The 17,599-nt window shown below is 31.5% G+C and overlaps 2 protein-coding genes across 2 annotated transcripts; both read left to right on the top strand.

Moving 5' to 3' along the window:
* Positions 1 to 1,047: 1,047 nt before the first annotated feature.
* Positions 1,048 to 2,057, top strand: LOC142617914 (heavy metal-associated isoprenylated plant protein 16-like). The gene is made up of 3 exons (XM_075790886.1): positions 1,048 to 1,200; positions 1,304 to 1,388; positions 1,482 to 2,057. The coding sequence occupies exons 1-3, from the start codon at positions 1,195 to 1,197 to the stop codon at positions 1,787 to 1,789; spliced, it is 399 nt and encodes a 132-aa protein (XP_075647001.1). The 5' UTR covers positions 1,048 to 1,194; the 3' UTR covers positions 1,790 to 2,057.
* An 11,837-nt stretch (positions 2,058 to 13,894) lies between these two features.
* Positions 13,895 to 14,908, top strand: LOC142618033 (heavy metal-associated isoprenylated plant protein 46-like). Its single transcript, XM_075791011.1, has 3 exons — positions 13,895 to 14,076; positions 14,171 to 14,255; positions 14,349 to 14,908. The coding sequence occupies exons 1-3, from the start codon at positions 14,071 to 14,073 to the stop codon at positions 14,657 to 14,659; spliced, it is 402 nt and encodes a 133-aa protein (XP_075647126.1). The 5' UTR covers positions 13,895 to 14,070; the 3' UTR covers positions 14,660 to 14,908.
* The last annotated feature ends 2,691 nt before the right edge of the window (positions 14,909 to 17,599 follow it).

The following is a 17,599-nucleotide window of genomic DNA, read 5'->3' on the forward strand; positions in this document are numbered from 1 at the left end:
CCATTACAAAGATAAATTTAATAATAGAGAAGTTTCTACTAATTTTCCTTCTATCATCACGGGCTTTTGCTTTAGGTCTAATCACAGTACTAATCACTTTTACATTAAAAAAGAAAAAGTGCTTTTGCTTTAATTTTCCATAAGGTTGGCAGATTAATTATGACAGATATATAACAAAAGTAGTTGTATTAGTAGCATTACTCTTAGTTAGACTATGAATGATACTTAAAAGAGAAATGTTGTGTCTAATAATATTTTCACAACAATTTTTTTTAGCTAATTGTTACTAGTAGATAAAAAAATAATTTCATTAGTGGGTTTAAATTAAAACAAATAATAACTTGTCACATAAAATTCATTATGAAAACATTATAGACGTAACACTTTTCTACTTAAAGTTATAAAGTCATTCACCAGTTCCTCAAATGTTCATTACGGTGTTAGAGTTCAATGCAATTTCAGTAATTAATAAATATGATAAAATTATTGTAATGTATAAAAGTATGTCAATATTTTTCTAAAAGACAAACAAATGAAAAAGAAAAAAAGAAAAAGAAAATGGATTATCATGTGATGTGACAACTTATCATAGTAGAACTCTATCACAATCTAACTTGAAAAAAAAAAATCAAAAAAATTGTAATGTTACTATTCAATATGACATGAGTTAACTTTTTTTTCTTTGGTAAAAAGAAAAAAACAAAAAAAGGTGTACGAAGTGTAAAATATAGCTCTTCTTTTTCATATTATTTATACCGGATTCAGTCCATGGTTAAACTGCATTCATTTCAAAATTTTGTTTGATCTTGATCAAACTTCACAGTCCACAAATGATGGCAGTCCCTATATTTGAATTTGACTTGTCAACTGTAAGTCAGGCATACCATTCAATTATTTGGGTTTCATGAAGAAACCGCGTGTAAGCTTCATTAAGTAGTTGACCGTACTTTCTGGACATGATAAACAATTAGTGTAACTGTGAACTTAAACTTACGCCTATATATATTAAGCTACGACACTAGCTACCTAAACACATTTTGCTCCCAGATAAGATTTTGAACTCTCTGGCGAAGATAATATATCCTTTTCTTTTCTTTTTTCTTTCTGACATTAAGCAACAACACCCAGAATTAGCTAGCTAAACAAAGCACCCTGCAGCTCCCTCATAAGAATTTGAACTCTCTCACCAGGAAAATGAAGGTAATAATGAATACCACGCTGAGCAATTATTTACAAGTTCTGTTCCTTTTGTACTCCCAAGCATTTTTATGTCATTAATTGACATTTCTAAAATTTATTGCAGCAAAAGGTAGTGATCAGGGTCACCTTAAATAATGGCAAAAAGAATGCTCGGTCCAAGGCCATGCAGATTGCAGTTGGTCTACAAGGTACTCATTTTTATGTCTTTTATCTGATCATTGTTAAAATTGATTAGGAATTTAAAACTAATGATCAGATTGTTTTTCTTTTGGGTTTTTAAGGTGTGGAATCAGTCTCTCTACAAGGTGAGGACAGCAGTCAGATTGTTGTTGTCGGGGACAACATTGATTCAGTCATCTTGACATCTTTGCTGAGGAAGAAAGTTGGATTCGCTGAGTTAACGAGTGTCTCGCCAGTCAGTCCTGAGGGGGAAAAAGCAAAGCAAGAGGCCAAACCTAGCGAATCTGGAATACAATCAATGGTTTGGCCAACTTATCAAGCCGGTGTACCATATTATTATCAACCTGGTGCACCATATTATGCATATGAAGTCGCGGGTTACAACCAGAACTCTTGCAATATTATGTGACCTATGTGCAAGAATTATTTGATGCTAAAACTTAGGTAGAGTTTCTTTCTTAGGTGCTATAACTTAGATTCTACATATGGTTCCTGAGATTGAATTTGATTTAAGAATCAAAAGTAAGAGCACTTAAGTATAGAAAAGTGTGGATTGATTATTTATGGTTCTCATTCAATGGAAAAGAGAAAATTTTGTCTTAAAGCATGATATGAAGTGATAATAAAATTATAAAGAAAGAGTGCGGTATAAGAGATTATTTTCATGTAATGGGCATGTGGTTTTTTGTTGAAATACATTTCTTCAATATAGCATTAATGAAAATTCTCTAAATTGAGCAATTGGTGGAAAATGGACCTCTAATTAAACCTCCAAGTTGACCTCAAAATATCTAATAAATTGGGGATAAGAGATCTGGGGTTCCACTTAACTCAATTGATAAAGTCTCTGATGGTTGAATAAGAGATTTGGAGTTCAACCCGCTTCTATACCAAAAACTAATTAGTGTCTTCGTTTTATGATAAAAAGTATCATCAGAAGTAGACGCCATAGGTTGAAACTCTCTAAAAAAAACTCGAGGATAAGGAGATCCAATTGTCATTCAATCCTAAGATATTTACTAAATAAAATCAAAGATCTCTTAAAACTTCTTTATAGGTAGGACATTTTTTACACAATTTTGGATTTTGATCATACTTATCTCGAAAAATAGACAAAGCCCAAAATCCATTATTATAGCCGTAAAATTGACATAATTCAGTCCACAAAACCAGCTAAACTCGGCTCATGAAGCCAGTCAACAAGATTAATTAACCCAGGCTCACAAAATTCAATAAAAGCCAATTTCTCAAGATTGACACAAAACTAAGCCATGTTAAGGCCATATTAGGGATTTATCATCATAAAAGACCCAACACCACATAGTGCTTATTTTTCTTAGATGTCTGTTTGTGACCCACTTATTTTGCTGAAACTGAAAAACATTTTGGAGAAAGTACTATAGATAAATGACTTCTTTATAAGTAGGACATTTTTTGCACAATTTTGGATTTTGATCATACTTATCTCAAAAAATAGACAAAGCCCAAAATCCATTATTATAGCCGTAAAATTGACATAATTCAGTCCACAAAACCAGCTGAACTCGGCTCATGAAGCCAGTCAACAAGATTGATTAACTCAAGCTCACAAAGTTCAATAAAAGCCAATTTCTCAAGATTGACACGAAACTAAGCCATGTTATGGCCATATTAGGGATTCATCATCATAAAAGACCCAACACCACATAGTGCTTATTTTTCTTAGAGGTCTGTTTGTGACCCACTTATTTTGCTGAAACTGAAAAACATTTTGGAGAAAGTACTATAGATAAATGACTTCTTTATAAGTAGGACATTTTTTGCACAATTTTGAATTTTGATCATACTTATCTCAAAAAATAGAGAAAGCCCAAAATCCATTATTATAGCCGTAAAATTGACATAATTCAGTCCACAAAACCAGCTGAACTCGGCTCATGAAGCCAGTCAACAAGATTGATTAACTCAAGCTCACAAAGTTCAATAAAAGCCAATTTCTCAAGATTGACACGAAACTAAGCCATGTTATGGCCATATTAGGGATTCATCATCATAAAAGACCCAACACCATAGACTGCTTATTTTCTTAAAGATCTGTTTATGATTCACTTATTTTGCTGAAAGTACTGTAGATAAAGGTAAAAGTTAACTAAAATAGTATAGTAGGACCCATGAATGGTACCAAAAAGTGCAGTGGGCCCATGAATAGTAGTAAAAATAAACTCAATAGTAAAATAAGCTAGCTTTTTAAGTTGGAGCCTAACACACACCTAATAACTTATAAATAAAATATCCCTGATGAAATTGTCATTTTCATTTAATCCAGTCAAATTCTTTGTGAGATTTGTTCTATTTTGGATGCTTGAAAAAACATACTAATAGCCCATATATGGATTTATAAATGAAAGGTAATTGTGTTAGAAGTATTGGTTAAATGATTAAGGGTTCGTTTGGGAACAACTTATTTAGCTGAAATTAAAAGTTTCTGCTAAAAATATTATAGATAAAGGTAAAAGTTAGCCGAAATAATATAGTGAGACCCATGAATAATATAAAAAAGTGCAATGGAACCCATGAATAGCAGTAAAAATAAGTTGAATAGTAGTAAAAATAAGTTAAATAGTAAAATAAGTTGATTTTAAACTCTAATCCCAAACGCAACCTAAATTTACCATATCGTAATAGTTTAAGATTTTGGGACAATTAGTAATTTAACATGGTATCAAAGAATGAGATCCTGAGTTCGATTCTTGTTTTCTCCACTCTACTTCCCATTTAAATTTTCACATGTTGGGTCTCACCTATTAAAATGTAGTTTCGGCCCACATGTAAAGGGGAGTGTTAGAAATATTAGTTAAATGATTAAATTTATCATATCCTAATAACTTAAGCTTTTGGGACAATTGGTAATTTAACAAATTGTATTTAAAGAAAGTCTTCTATGTTTCATTCCAAACAAAAAAAGAGTCAATTTCAACAATTACAATATCATTTGTATACTTAATAGTATAAATGGTGTTATGTTATTTTTAAATTTTTAAATGATATAACACTAAATACATATTTATATTTGTAATATCTAATATGAACTATAAAATTAATTGGTTTCATATTCTGGCATCTACTAGTGGATCTAATCTATTTATTAAACCAATATGTTTTTTCTAGAGTCGAGCTTAAGACATTGTATAATGAGTTGCAGGCATTGTAGTTGTAATGTTTTTTTTTAAGTACTCACAACACTAATATAAAACTTATGTGGGAAAATAGAAAATAATTTTTCAAAAGATATTATATATATTTTTTGATATTTGGTATAGCATAAAAGTCTGGTGTGCAGATAATTAATCAACTGAAAATGTAACATACCCACCCACCGTGACCACTATCGAATTAAGGGACACTTCAGGAAAAAGTTTCTTTCTATTTATTTCAATGCCATCTTTCTATGATTGAATACTTTACTAGCATAATTTAAAGGCTCAGAAGGTGAATCCCAGCTCTTTCTAGGTAACCTCAATTGTCATTTGCCTGAGTTATAAAGGTTAAGGGGTTTCAACTTTCAACTTTTCTTCGTGCCAATAGAAAGTTCATCCTACTATCTATTCTGATGCTCAAATAAAAATTCAATTTATGATATTCACTTTATGATGATTGCTCATTATCATCAAATAAGAACATCAGTTGATTTTTTGTGTAAACTAGGTTCAAAAATTAGATAATCCATACATAAAACGACAACAATTCTCATATGTAGACATGAGTCATAACCAGAGGTGGAGCCAAGGGGGGGCGAGAGGGGGCAAGTGCCCCCCCTGACTCCTCCTAAAATATTCCTTATTACTACTATTAGGAATTTTTTTAAATGCTTTACCTTCCTTGATGCAGAAATCAAACACAAATCAGGAAAAATGCTTCTTGGCCTGCTGAAATAAAGGGAAAATGACAAGCTTACCTAATGCCCAATAAGTCAATGATAGCGTGTAAGGAAGGAAAAAAAAAAGGAAAAAGTTTCCTGACACAAGAAAAAATAAATGGAAGAATTTCCCTTAGGAACAATAACACACTCCAAGAGCTTTGACTTGTCAGCTGTTAGCTTTTAATTATCATGCACTTACCATAATAATAATAATAATAATCATCATCATCATCATGCATTTTAGTGTCTTTCTTATGACATTTCAATTGATAGTCCTATATTTTACACAATTTTTTTTTTATTGTCCTCAATTTCTTGACATTTCAGTTTTAAATTGTGGGTTTATGTTATGAACAAAATTTTAATTATTTTTTAAAAAAAATACAAAGTCGAATTTTACCTATAATTTCAAAAACAATTAAGAAAAGATAGTGAAACGTGTATACAACTTTGCAAGTAAATTGCTATACTTTTAATATTTTTCAAATTAATTTATTTCCACAATTTATTTTATAGTATTAACTTAAATGTCTAACTATAGTTTAGGTTTAATTAGTTTTTATATGACACATATAGTTGTTATTGCTTTTTTTTGTTAATATAGATTTTTTCTGTTTTTTATTTTTTATTTTTAATATTGACTTCTAATCTTGCCCCTCCTGGATTGAAATCTTGGCTCCGCCACTGGTCATAACCGGGTCAACTAAAGAGAAAGAACCTTAAGAAAGCCCATGCCCTTGTGCGTAGTCCGGAAGACCACAAACCATTCATTGGCTTTTCATAAAGAGAACCGTGCGTTTGCCTTCTAAAAGCACAATACCCAACTTTTTGTAGGGCATTCCTCTACTACTTTTACTGGACAGATAAAAGGTAGTCTAAGTTTTTGTTTAGACTAAAATTTGTTTATACCACTACCTCCACAAAAAAAGTTGAAAATTTTTTATACACTTCCCCCCTATGAATCCTATCCTATAAGCTATTGTGAATCTTGATTGCATAAAAAAAATAGTTTTTTCCATAACGTGTTTGATAACTCTACTTTTAAATTACTCCGATGAATCATTTTTCAAGACCTTAAAAACAAAGTAGAAGTCAAAAGTTTGTTATTCTTACCACAAAATAAGTTATCTCCCCCCCCCCCCCTCCTCCTCCCTTTTTAAGGGAATCTGCATAAAAAGATCTCCCAAGATTTATCCTCTTTTAAATTAAATTTCAAAATTTTAATTTTTGGCAATAGAAATCCCAAACTTATAAATCCTTTTTTAGTTTGAAGCTTTTGTTTATATAAAAAATTGCATACTGACTACTAGTTATGTGCTAACTATTTATTCATAGAGTTTTTAGTGGTACATTTTTTCCCTTGAATGGAAGATTATAAGTATTCTTTATCGGAAAACATATTCAATAAACATTTTCGGAAAAACTTTATTAGTTTTCTCATATTTAGTTATGATTTGGAAAACGAGTTAGAAAATATTCTTTATTGTTTAGATCACATGAAAATCATTAATATTTATTGTAATTTTAAACAATTATATATATATATATATGTATATATATAAAATTTCATTCACACAAAAAAAAAAAACTTCAAATGAGAAAATATTTTCAAAATTTGAGGACATTTTGGAGCTTCAATAAGGAAAAAATACCCTAAATTTGGGCTTTATGTAGGAAATTTAGTGGGAAAGCTACTTATTTGAATATATATTTTTTTTTTTGAAATGACAAAGTTAATGGTCAGTTGGCACCGTTTAGTATATGGGGGTATCAATGGCCAGTTAATGATGGATAACAGTTGGTATGTAGCGATGGAGAGGAGTTGAAGAGAGATAAAAGAGTTCTTTGTGGTGATCTATTGAGTATGCAATGTTTTTGAAAATGTTTTCTACTCTTATAAGGAAATTTGTTCTTTTTTTTTTTTTTTTTTTGTAAACTGGCTATTGATACCTTATTTTTTTGCCATTTAACACGATTTTCTTAATAATTTTGTTAGTTGGCAGGTTTCAAAACTATTTTGTAAACTAGCATCTCAAGACTCTGGAACTCGAGTTCGATGAAGGAACTTGAGTCTTAGACTTGAGTTCCAAGAGGTGGCAAAGCTGATGTGGATAAAAATCCATATGGAACTCAAGTCTCTAATACTCAAATTCCAAAAAGGAAAAAATTTTCTCAGAAGATGATAAAAGAAGAGAAGCCTATGCCTACCTTTCACGTGTCCCACCATTAAATTTGATGTCCCATTAAAACAAATTCACTAGAGCAACAACAAATTAGTAGCTAGAGGTTTGTACTACTTGCCTCAGCTTTCTTGGTCCCCCAGCCAAATGAAATGATTCACTTTTTATTTTTTTCTAGATGACGAGTGACAACAGATGCTTCATGATTCAGCTTTCTTTAGTCTGTCTTAGCTTTGTTTGAACACGAGTCTTTAAGAATTGAGATGCTACTTAACAAAATAGTTTGCAAAACATGTCAACTAACAAAATTATTAATAAAATCACGCTAAATGCCAACAAAATCCTATATTATTTTTGGTGTATAGTTAGTAGCTTTTGTCTAGTTGGGGATTTACACTAGTATGATACTCATTGGTACAACTTATTTTTTCAGTATTTTTAATATAAATAAACTATTTAAAAAACCTTTATTTAGAAAAATTAAAAAAAGTTTGCTTTATTAATAAAAAAGTATGGTTTCAAAAATGGATATCAATCAAAACGAGTAGGAAGTAGGAACACGTCCAATAATTGGGTCACGTCATGATGCACATCGTTCCATTGTTCCAATGCAAAGATAAATTTAATAATAGAGAAGTTTCTATTAGTTTTCCTATATCATCGAGTGCTTTTGCTTTAGGGCTAATCGGTTTTACATTTTTTTTTTTAAGTGCTTTTGAATTAGAACGGCCATTTTCCATAAAATCTTGTAACTTTTGACTTTGATTTTCCACAAAGGCTGGCAGATTAGTTAACCAATAAATTTTTTTTTTTGTTTGCTGAAGTTAACCAATAAGTTAGGGAAAAACTAAATTTGTTATAAGCATTTTTAGTGATTAATTATGATGGATGCATAATAAAAGTGATTGTGTTAGTATTGCTCTTAGTTAGGCAATGATGATACATAAAAGTGGACAGGTTAACAAGTACTTTTAAGGCATTTATTATAAAAAACTATTAAAAAAGAAAAAGCAATTACTCTTTTCTTTTCCCATAAATTGTTTCTAAAAATATTCCCAAACCAATACGCTTAGGGCATTCGCTAACTTTTCCTTACTAAAAATTGTTATTAATTTTTGTTTTGAGAATCAATGATACTTAAAATCGGGGACGGACTTAGGAATTCAAGTTGGGGAGGCTGGAGATAATTGAAAAAAAAATTCAAATAGACATCCATATAATATTAACAAACTATCAACTAAGACAAATACTCAAAAATTATTGTTTCTTAATATATTAAGATATAATCACCTACCAAGAAAAGCAAAAGACACAAAATACTATTGTTTCTTAATACATTATTTATAAAAAGGGAACTCAACGCTCTTTTATAAATTTATCTAATGTCAAATTGCTAGTTATAGTATTATGAGTTAACGATAGGGCCAAGTGAATCGCTGTTATCTTCTTGAATTTGTGTGACAATTTAGTATATTATATGATTTGTCTTGGTCTTTGTCTTTTGTCTGTCTTTATCTCTTTTTTCTGTCACTCACCTAGTCCCACTACCGGCGATATGAATTTATTATGCACTACCAACAAACAATTTTCCTAACTTTACCATTTTTATTCCTTGAAAGATGAATCACTATTTAGTCTATTCCTATTTCTATCTCTTGTCCCAATGTTATTGCCCAACTACAAGACAACAACAGTCAAACACTAATATATTTTCTAATTTCTACAAACTCTACTCTCTCTCTTATAATCTTTTCTATATAATATAAGTGAGAGCATCACAAACATAGAGAGTCACAAGACTCATACCTCACAAAAACAGAGTCACAAAGACAAAAAGCCAAAAAAAAAAAAAAACACCACAAGCACAAATTCATATATTCAATCCACAATCACCATCATCACTCATCAATAAAACTAAAAACACAAACACCACAAGCACAGATTCTGAGATTCACAAACACTATATTAGGTTTTGAAAGATAGATTAAATACTTGAGTGTGAAGTGTGAAGTGTGAAGGCTAGAGCAACGAAGCTAGGTTAGGAAAATCTAGTAACCTGCAGCAAATTGCAGATAGGTCTTGCTACGTTGTGGTGGCGTGGGCAGTGAGATGGTCTCGTGTGGTGGAAGTGTCATGGCATGGGTAGTGGCAAGATGGGTCTCTCTCGCCTCTCAATTTCTCTCTATCTCGAGTCTCAACTACTCTCTACTCTCTAGGTCTCTCTCCCCTCTCACTTTCTCTGTCTCGCACTCTCCCTTCATAATTTTTCTTTTCTTTTTCTCTTTTGTTTTTCCGTTCGGACCGCTAGGTTTACATTTTTTTAGTTTTACTTCTTTTTTTTTTTTTAAGATTCACATGGGTTGTCTACTGGGTTAATGGTTCATGGGGACCCAAGATAGAAGTAAGGGGGGGGGGGAAGTCAATTTTTTTTAAAAAAAAATTAACCTACTAATTTTTTTAGATCAAGGGGGGTCTGGGCCCCTACCTGGGTCCGTCCCTGCTTAAAATTATAGGACTCATTCACTAGTAGGGTACCTCAAATGTTTATTATGGTGTTATAGTTCAATAAAATTAAGTTATTAACAAATATGATAAAATTATTGTTATGTATAAGAGCACTAGCATATAAGAGCATTCTCATCAAGAGTTTTAAAAATTTTCGCATTTAGCACCTAAAAAACCAACTTCATAGCATTTAACACATGACTTTATAATACATCTAACATCAAAACTTCTATTTTTTTACCACTTCATTAAAATATTATTTATTAATCATTTGAGAGAGAGAGAGAGAGAGAGAGAGAGAGAGCAGAGAGTGAGATATGAGGGGAGAGAGAGAAGGGGAATAAAAAATAATAAAAGAGTAGCAACTTGCTACAATAGAGTGATAGTAATAACATCTTATTGTAGCAAGGTGCTAAAAAATTTAAAATTTAGCACCATTGACGTAGGGACTTTTTAGTGGTTTTGTTGCTAAAAATAGCTTTTAGCATTTATCTCACCTTTGATGAGAATACTCTAAGTGTGTTAATCACTAAAAGTTCAGCATTTAACACACCAAATACTAAAATACTCCTACATTAGATGTCCTAAATGATTTTTTTAGCATATATTATTATTTTAGCATTTTTTTTAGCATTTTCGTCCATATGCTTCTACTAGTAGAAGCGTATGGACCAAATGCTAAATGTAAAAACTCATTTTTATTCATTTGTTTCTGTCCCTTTAAATTCAGTCTCTCTTTTCTCTTTCCTCTCTCTCACTCAATGCCTTTCTCTTCTATCAAGCCGATTCAACCATAGTTGTTTCCATGGTTTATGCTCCGCCTAAAGCCACTGAATGCCATTGCCATTGTGATGGTGGCTTTGTTTTCATCTCCTTTTCGTTTCAAATCCATCTCTCTACTATTTCTCTTTGTTAGTTTTTAGACCCCAGAAACACTTATGTTTAACCTAATTTAATAGCCAAATTGTTACTTAGATCAATTAGGTAGATATATGCTAAACATTCATCAAACATATAATGCACAGCAAAAAACTAAACAACACATGATATGATGACTCAGGAAAACTAACAAAACAATTTAGTTCTAAGGTAAAATACTTGGGGGAAAAATCCCAAGAGAACAATCGACTACATCAAATAGAAGTTTACAGTAAAAAAATATATCATTTGTAGTAAACTTAACTAATATTATCCAATCTAGGTCTGAACCCCTCGGACTTCGTTAATGTGGATTTGCTTCAACATGAACTTTCAGTTCACGCTTTAGATCTCCAACATAGACCTCTAGTCTATGACTCCAAGACCACCCTTGAAGGTTTAGATCCAGCACCTTTGATGACCGATATGCAGTAACTTCTGATCTACCACTTCTAATGGTATGTGGATTGATTTCCAGTGGTGACTTTGAAAGAAGTAGGCACAAAACCTTTTAGATCTCAAAAGAAAAGCTCCCAAGTCATAACAAAACGTGTTTTAGTGTTTAGGGTTGATTTTGGGGTTTTATTTTAGTGTTTTTGGAAGGTGGTGATGGCTAGCGAGCTATAGGTGGTGGTGGGTTGATTTTGAGCTGGATTGCTCTAGTTTTGGGTGAGTTTCAATGGGTTTTGGTTTGAAATTTTTGTTCCAGTGGTGGTAGTAGGTTCTTATGGTGGCTGTTCTTTTTGAGGGTGGTGATATTTTTTTGTCTTTGTTTTTGGTTTTAATAAAATTTAGGAGTTTTTTAAAGTTATTTTAATGAATGATATGCTAAAGAAAGAGATGTGATGTAGGTATATTATAAATGTTACACTAAAAGTATAGAGTAACTTTTTGGTATGTTAAAATATATTTTCTTTTGAACACGTTATGTTAATGCTCTAATAAGAGCATTAGCATCATATGTGCTAAATGCTACATTTTTAGCATTTAGCACACCAAACACCAGAAAATAAGTTGCTTGAGATGTTCTAAATGCCAACAATTTTCAGCATTTGTGACCTTACCACTCTATTGATAGAACGATACAGGCACAAATGCTAAAACTAAATTTTTTTTTTATTATTCATTTCTGTGTGTGTGTGTGTGTGTGTGTGTGAAACCAATCCCAACCTCTCGCTGCCACCACCTCTGCTCACCACCTTTGCATGCTACCTTGCCATCTCGCCTTCTCGCTACTTTGCCATTGCCGATCTAAGTGGTCTAAGTCGCGAGTCGGTTGATTTTCTTTTTCCTCTAGTGGTGGTGAGTTTCAGATGGCGGTGATTTTGATTAGTTTTTGTGGTGGTGGGTAGTGGTGAGTTTCAGAGAGAGAAAGAGAGAGAGAGTTAGTGAAGAGGAAGAGAGAGAAATTAATAAATAAAAGAATAGAACATGTGATGTAGAATGTTTTTATCAAATGCTATATTAAGGTAGTAAAAGTAAGATTTGGTATATGAATGTATCATTTTTTTACATTAGCTGATGCTCTAAGAGCACTAGCATCAGTTGTGCTATGCTAAATGCTATTTTGACACACTAAAATCTACTTTTTTATTTTACCAAATCATTTTACAATACACTCTAAATCACATGTTCTATTTTAATATTTTAGACACATTAAAATAATCTTAAAAAAAACTCCTTTGAGTAAAAAAAGAAAAGAAAGTTACAAATCAGCTTTTTTGAAAGAAAATAGTGGAGAGAGAGAGAGAGAGAGAGAGAGAGAGAGAGAAAAGAAACATGTCTTATAAAGGAGATGTGACATGAGGAGAGAGAAAAAACCATTAAAATTTTATAGTATAGATTTTGGCGTTTGACACATCTTATGAAGTATGGATTTTGGTGTTTGGTACGTCAAATGCTAAAAATTTAGTATTTGGCATACTTGATGTCAATGCTCTAAAAGTATGTTATTATTTGCCTAAAATGACATACAAATGAAAATTTAAAAGAAGAAAAGAAAAAAAAAAGTTTTTCATGTGATGTGACAACTTTTCATTGTAGACATTATATTACTTCAACCCTATCCAAATCTAACTTGTAAAAATAAAATAAAAAGCTCTAAAAATTGTAACTTTACTATTCAACATGGAATGAGTTACTTTCTTCTATATATGTTTAAAAAAAAAAAGAAAGAAAAAAAAGTAAAAAGTGTAAAATTTAGTAGGGGTTGTGAAATTTGACACAACCTAAGAACTCGATAATATATGACATGAAATCAGCAGGTTATAAATTGAAGCTTAATAGGTTCGTGTTTTTGAGTTGGCAAGACTGATTCATTTAATAAATGTGTCAAGTTCATGTCTAACTTGTAGAACTTGTTTGACCCATTTAATTAAATGAAATTTCATCAATATACCTTTCAAACTTTAAGTATATAAACTCATTAGTTGTACTTGTGGTTTATTTTTTTTAACATATTATAATTAATTATTTGAGATATTAAGATATGATTTAATTTTAAATGATTATTTGTGATACATTTACTCGTTAGTTATGAATTTTATACTTAATTTATTTTTTCTTTTTTGGTTTTTCATAGTTTAGATTAATTGCCACTCCTAAAATTTAGACCTTTCACATCTTATTTATTCTGGACTCATTCCCTGGCTAATCTGGATTCATTCCAAAATGGCGTGCATTTATAAAATAAAATTCAATCCTTTTGTTTGATCTTGAACATAATCCTTTAGAATTTAAAGTATAATGGATCCAGTTCACACTTTACAGTCCACAATTAATGATGACAGTCCTTATATTTGAAATATGCCCCCGTTAACTAAGTCTACCAAACCATTCTTTGGGTATCAAAAAGAAACCGTGTCCCAGCCGCGAAAAGTAGTTGACCAAACTTTCTAGGGAGCTAAACTGGACAGGACAAACAAAAGGTTGTTTTAAGTGTAACTGTGAACTTAAACTTTTGCCTATATATATGTTGTTCCTATCAGCTTGTTTGTGGCATTAAGCTACGACAACCAGAATTAGCTAGCTAAACACACTCAGCTCCCAGATAAGATTTTGAACTCTCTGACGAAGGGAATATATCCCTTTGTGTTTGTTTGTGACATTAAGCAACAACACCCAGAACTAGCTAGCTAAACAAAACACCCTGCAGCTCTCTGATAAGAATTTGAACTCTCTGACCAAAAAATGAAGGTAATGATGCTGAACAATTATTTAAAAATTCTGTTCCTTCTGTACTTCCAATCATTTTTATGTCATTAATTGACACTTCTAAACTTTATTGCAGCAAAAGGTAGTGATCAGGATCACCTTAAATAACGGCAAAAAAAATGCTCGGTCCAAGGCCATGCAGATTGCAGTTGGTGTACAAGGTACTCATTTGTATGTCTTTTATCTGATCACTGTTAAAATTGATTAGGGATTTAAAACTAACGATGAAATTGTTTTTCTTTTGGGTGGTTAAGGTGTGGAATCAGTCTCTCTACAAGGTGAGGATAACAGTCAGATTGTTGTTGTTGGGGACAACATTGATTCAGTCAACTTGACATCTTTGCTGAGGAAGAAAGTTGGATCTGCTGAGTTAACGAGTGTCTCACCGATCAGTACTGAGGGGGAAAAACAAAAGCAAGAGACCAAACCTAGTGAATCTGGAATACAATCAATGGTTTGGCCAACTTATCAAGCTGGTGTGCCATATTATTATCAACCTAGTGTGCCATATCATTATGTATACGATGCAATGGATTACAACCAGAACCTTTGCACTATTATGTGACTTATGCGTAGGAATTATTTGATGGCTAAAACTTAGTTAGAGTTTCTTAGGAGCCGTAACTTAGAGAAAAGTGTAGGAAGTGTGTATTGATTTTCTACAGTATTCATTCAATTGAAAATTGAAAATTTTGTCTTAAATCATGATATGAAGTGACAATAAAATTATAGAGAGAGTGTTGTTGAATAAGAAATTATATTCATGTAATGGGCAAATGGTTTGTTGTTGAAATACATTTCTTCAATATAGCATCAATGAAAATTCTCTTAACTGAGCAATCGCTTGAAAATGGACTAATTAAGTCTCTAAGTCGACCTCAGACATCTATTAAAGTAGGATAAATTGTCATTCAATCCCAAGTTATTTATTAAATGAAATGAAAGATCTCTGCAGAACTTCATACTTTATAGGTAGGACACTTGTTGCACATCTTTGGGCTATATTATCATACTTATCTCAAAAAAAAAAAAAAAAGAAAAAAAAAAAAAAGATAGAGAAGACAAAAGAGAAAAGGCAAAACCCAAAATCCGTTATTTTAGCTATAAAATTGAAAAAATTCAGCCCACAAAATCAGCTAAACTCTGGCTCATGAAGTTCAGCCTAAAACCCATCGATATAACTCATCTAGTTCACGTGGCCAGTCAACAAGATTGATCAACTCAGGCTCACAAATTAGTCTAGTACAATCCTATTTCTCAAGATTGACACGAAACTAGGCCAAGTTATGGCCATTTGAGGGATCCATCATCATAAGGAACCCGATGCAAGTCAACACTAATCCACCTGCTAAATGTGGGGCAAAGGGTCCAATAAAATTGGACACCTCAACCCTTGGATCTAAAAATCGAAGCATTTTATGAATAAAAGGGGAGCAAACATTCAGTAGAGAAAACAAAATCACCCATTTTTACTCAGAAAATTCCAATACTCACGCCCTCAAATTCAGCAAGTCCTAAATCTATTCCATTTTATTGAGCAACACTGAGTGTCACTCCTCTTACTTCCTCATCAATTTGAACCACAAATATGAAAATCACCCAAGACACAGAAACACAATCTTGGACCCTTTGGCTTGTGCTATCTCAACTACATCTTCTCTCCCTAGCACTCACTCATATTCTTCTTTACTTTTATGCTTCTATATAGATTATCATATCTTTCTTGTTTTGCATTGTGTTCGTAAAAAATAGTTAGTTTGAGCTTGAAGATGCAGAAACTGTGAGCCACAAGTCCAACCAAAAAGGTTATATGAAGCTTTCCTTATATGACCAAAGGCTATAGCTAAACAGCCCACCAATGGTTTCTAGATTCCGTACACCAAACCTTGAAGCTACACAAGCAATGTGCACCTTAGTTGACTCTCAAACACCCTCTTTGTTGGTTACTATTATTTTATTACTACTTTTCTTGACTATTACTTTTCTCATACAATAAAATTCTCCTTTAATATTTCAACCACCTCAATCTTCTAAGCTTGTCACAAGCATTTTGCCATAACTCTTCTATACAAATTTTCACTACATTACTTAGCCATGATTATTGTTTACTAATACAAATTGTATTTTCAATAGGGACAAATTGGAAGCCTTCTTGAAGCACCCGGCAATGAAAGAATACCAAACTTAACTACCCTAAAGAAGCTAGGTCTAGTCGCTAACTTATCTAAACATAATGCGTGACAATGCGACAGAAAGAACCACAACAATAGGCCATCAACCACTAGCGTGTAGCTGAGCTTAGTCATGTGAGTTTGCAGTTCAAATGGGGGCACAAAGGCACCTTTTGAGGAAAAATATTAAAGATCAATTAATTATATTATAAAAGTTTAAAGGTTTTATACCTTTTTATATATATATATATGTATGTATGTATGTATTTATATGTGTGTGTGTATATATATATATATCAATTGATAAAATTTATGATTTAAAAAATATATATTTTTAAGTGACACATCAATTTATAAAGTGAAATTTATAATATCCTATCGTAAATATCCTTGAAAATAAAATTGATGGGAAATTACCACAGAAAAAAAAAAAAAAAGCCTAAGGTTTATAGGAGGTGCTAGATTTTTAATTTTGTAAAAGTCTCAAACATATGAAATTTTTTGAAATTCTGTCCATAAGTAAATTGTTTTCTCATAAATAAATATGGCAACCATTGAACATAGATCATAGAAAGAGAAAGTTCTGCTTTGATAAAACTTTGCACTTCCCGTTTAATTTGCATATTTTTGGCTTAATAAGTTGATGTTAATTATTTTTTAAATAGATCATATTCTTTTAATTTTTTAAGTTTCAAATTCATTATTTTGGTGCATTTCAAATTTTTTTTCTTCTCTATAATTAAAGTTTATCATTTTCTTAACCCAAAAAAAAAAAAAATCAAGTGCATAAATAATAGACTTAATAACTATTTTGTTTTAGGTATCGTATATATTTTAACTGTAAGATGATATCAATAATTGTGTTATGTACTAACTCAAAAAGTTTGTAAAACTGCATACATAGCTTACACACATCAAAATGATTTTGGATGGAAAAAATAATTCTTTCCAATTTGGAATAGAACCTTACTATTCCTACATCTATATATTTCCAGCCCACATGCAACTTAGTGTTTTCAACAAAAGGCACCAGCTTGGATCAAGACATTGGAGTATTAGTCTGTATTCTTAAAACAACAACTGACATAAGTATAGTTTGCCTCATTCCTCTTATTCATTTTCTATGTTTTTAGGCTAAAGCTTGTTTTGCCATTTTGTTCCTAAATTAAGGATTGAACAATTGATAAGGTTTCTGTAAAGTTGTGATTTACAACTATTTTTGTATTGGCTTTATTTTCGTGCCAAATTTGATTGTAATTTTATTCAATCTTTTATACCCTGTATTTTATGTGGGATTTTATTGTAAAGGTTGTGTGAGAGAGAGAGAGAGTGTG

Source organism: Castanea sativa, chromosome 11 (assembly GCF_040712315.1).
Source record: "Castanea sativa cultivar Marrone di Chiusa Pesio chromosome 11, ASM4071231v1".
Classification (NCBI taxonomy): domain Eukaryota; kingdom Viridiplantae; phylum Streptophyta; class Magnoliopsida; order Fagales; family Fagaceae; genus Castanea; species Castanea sativa.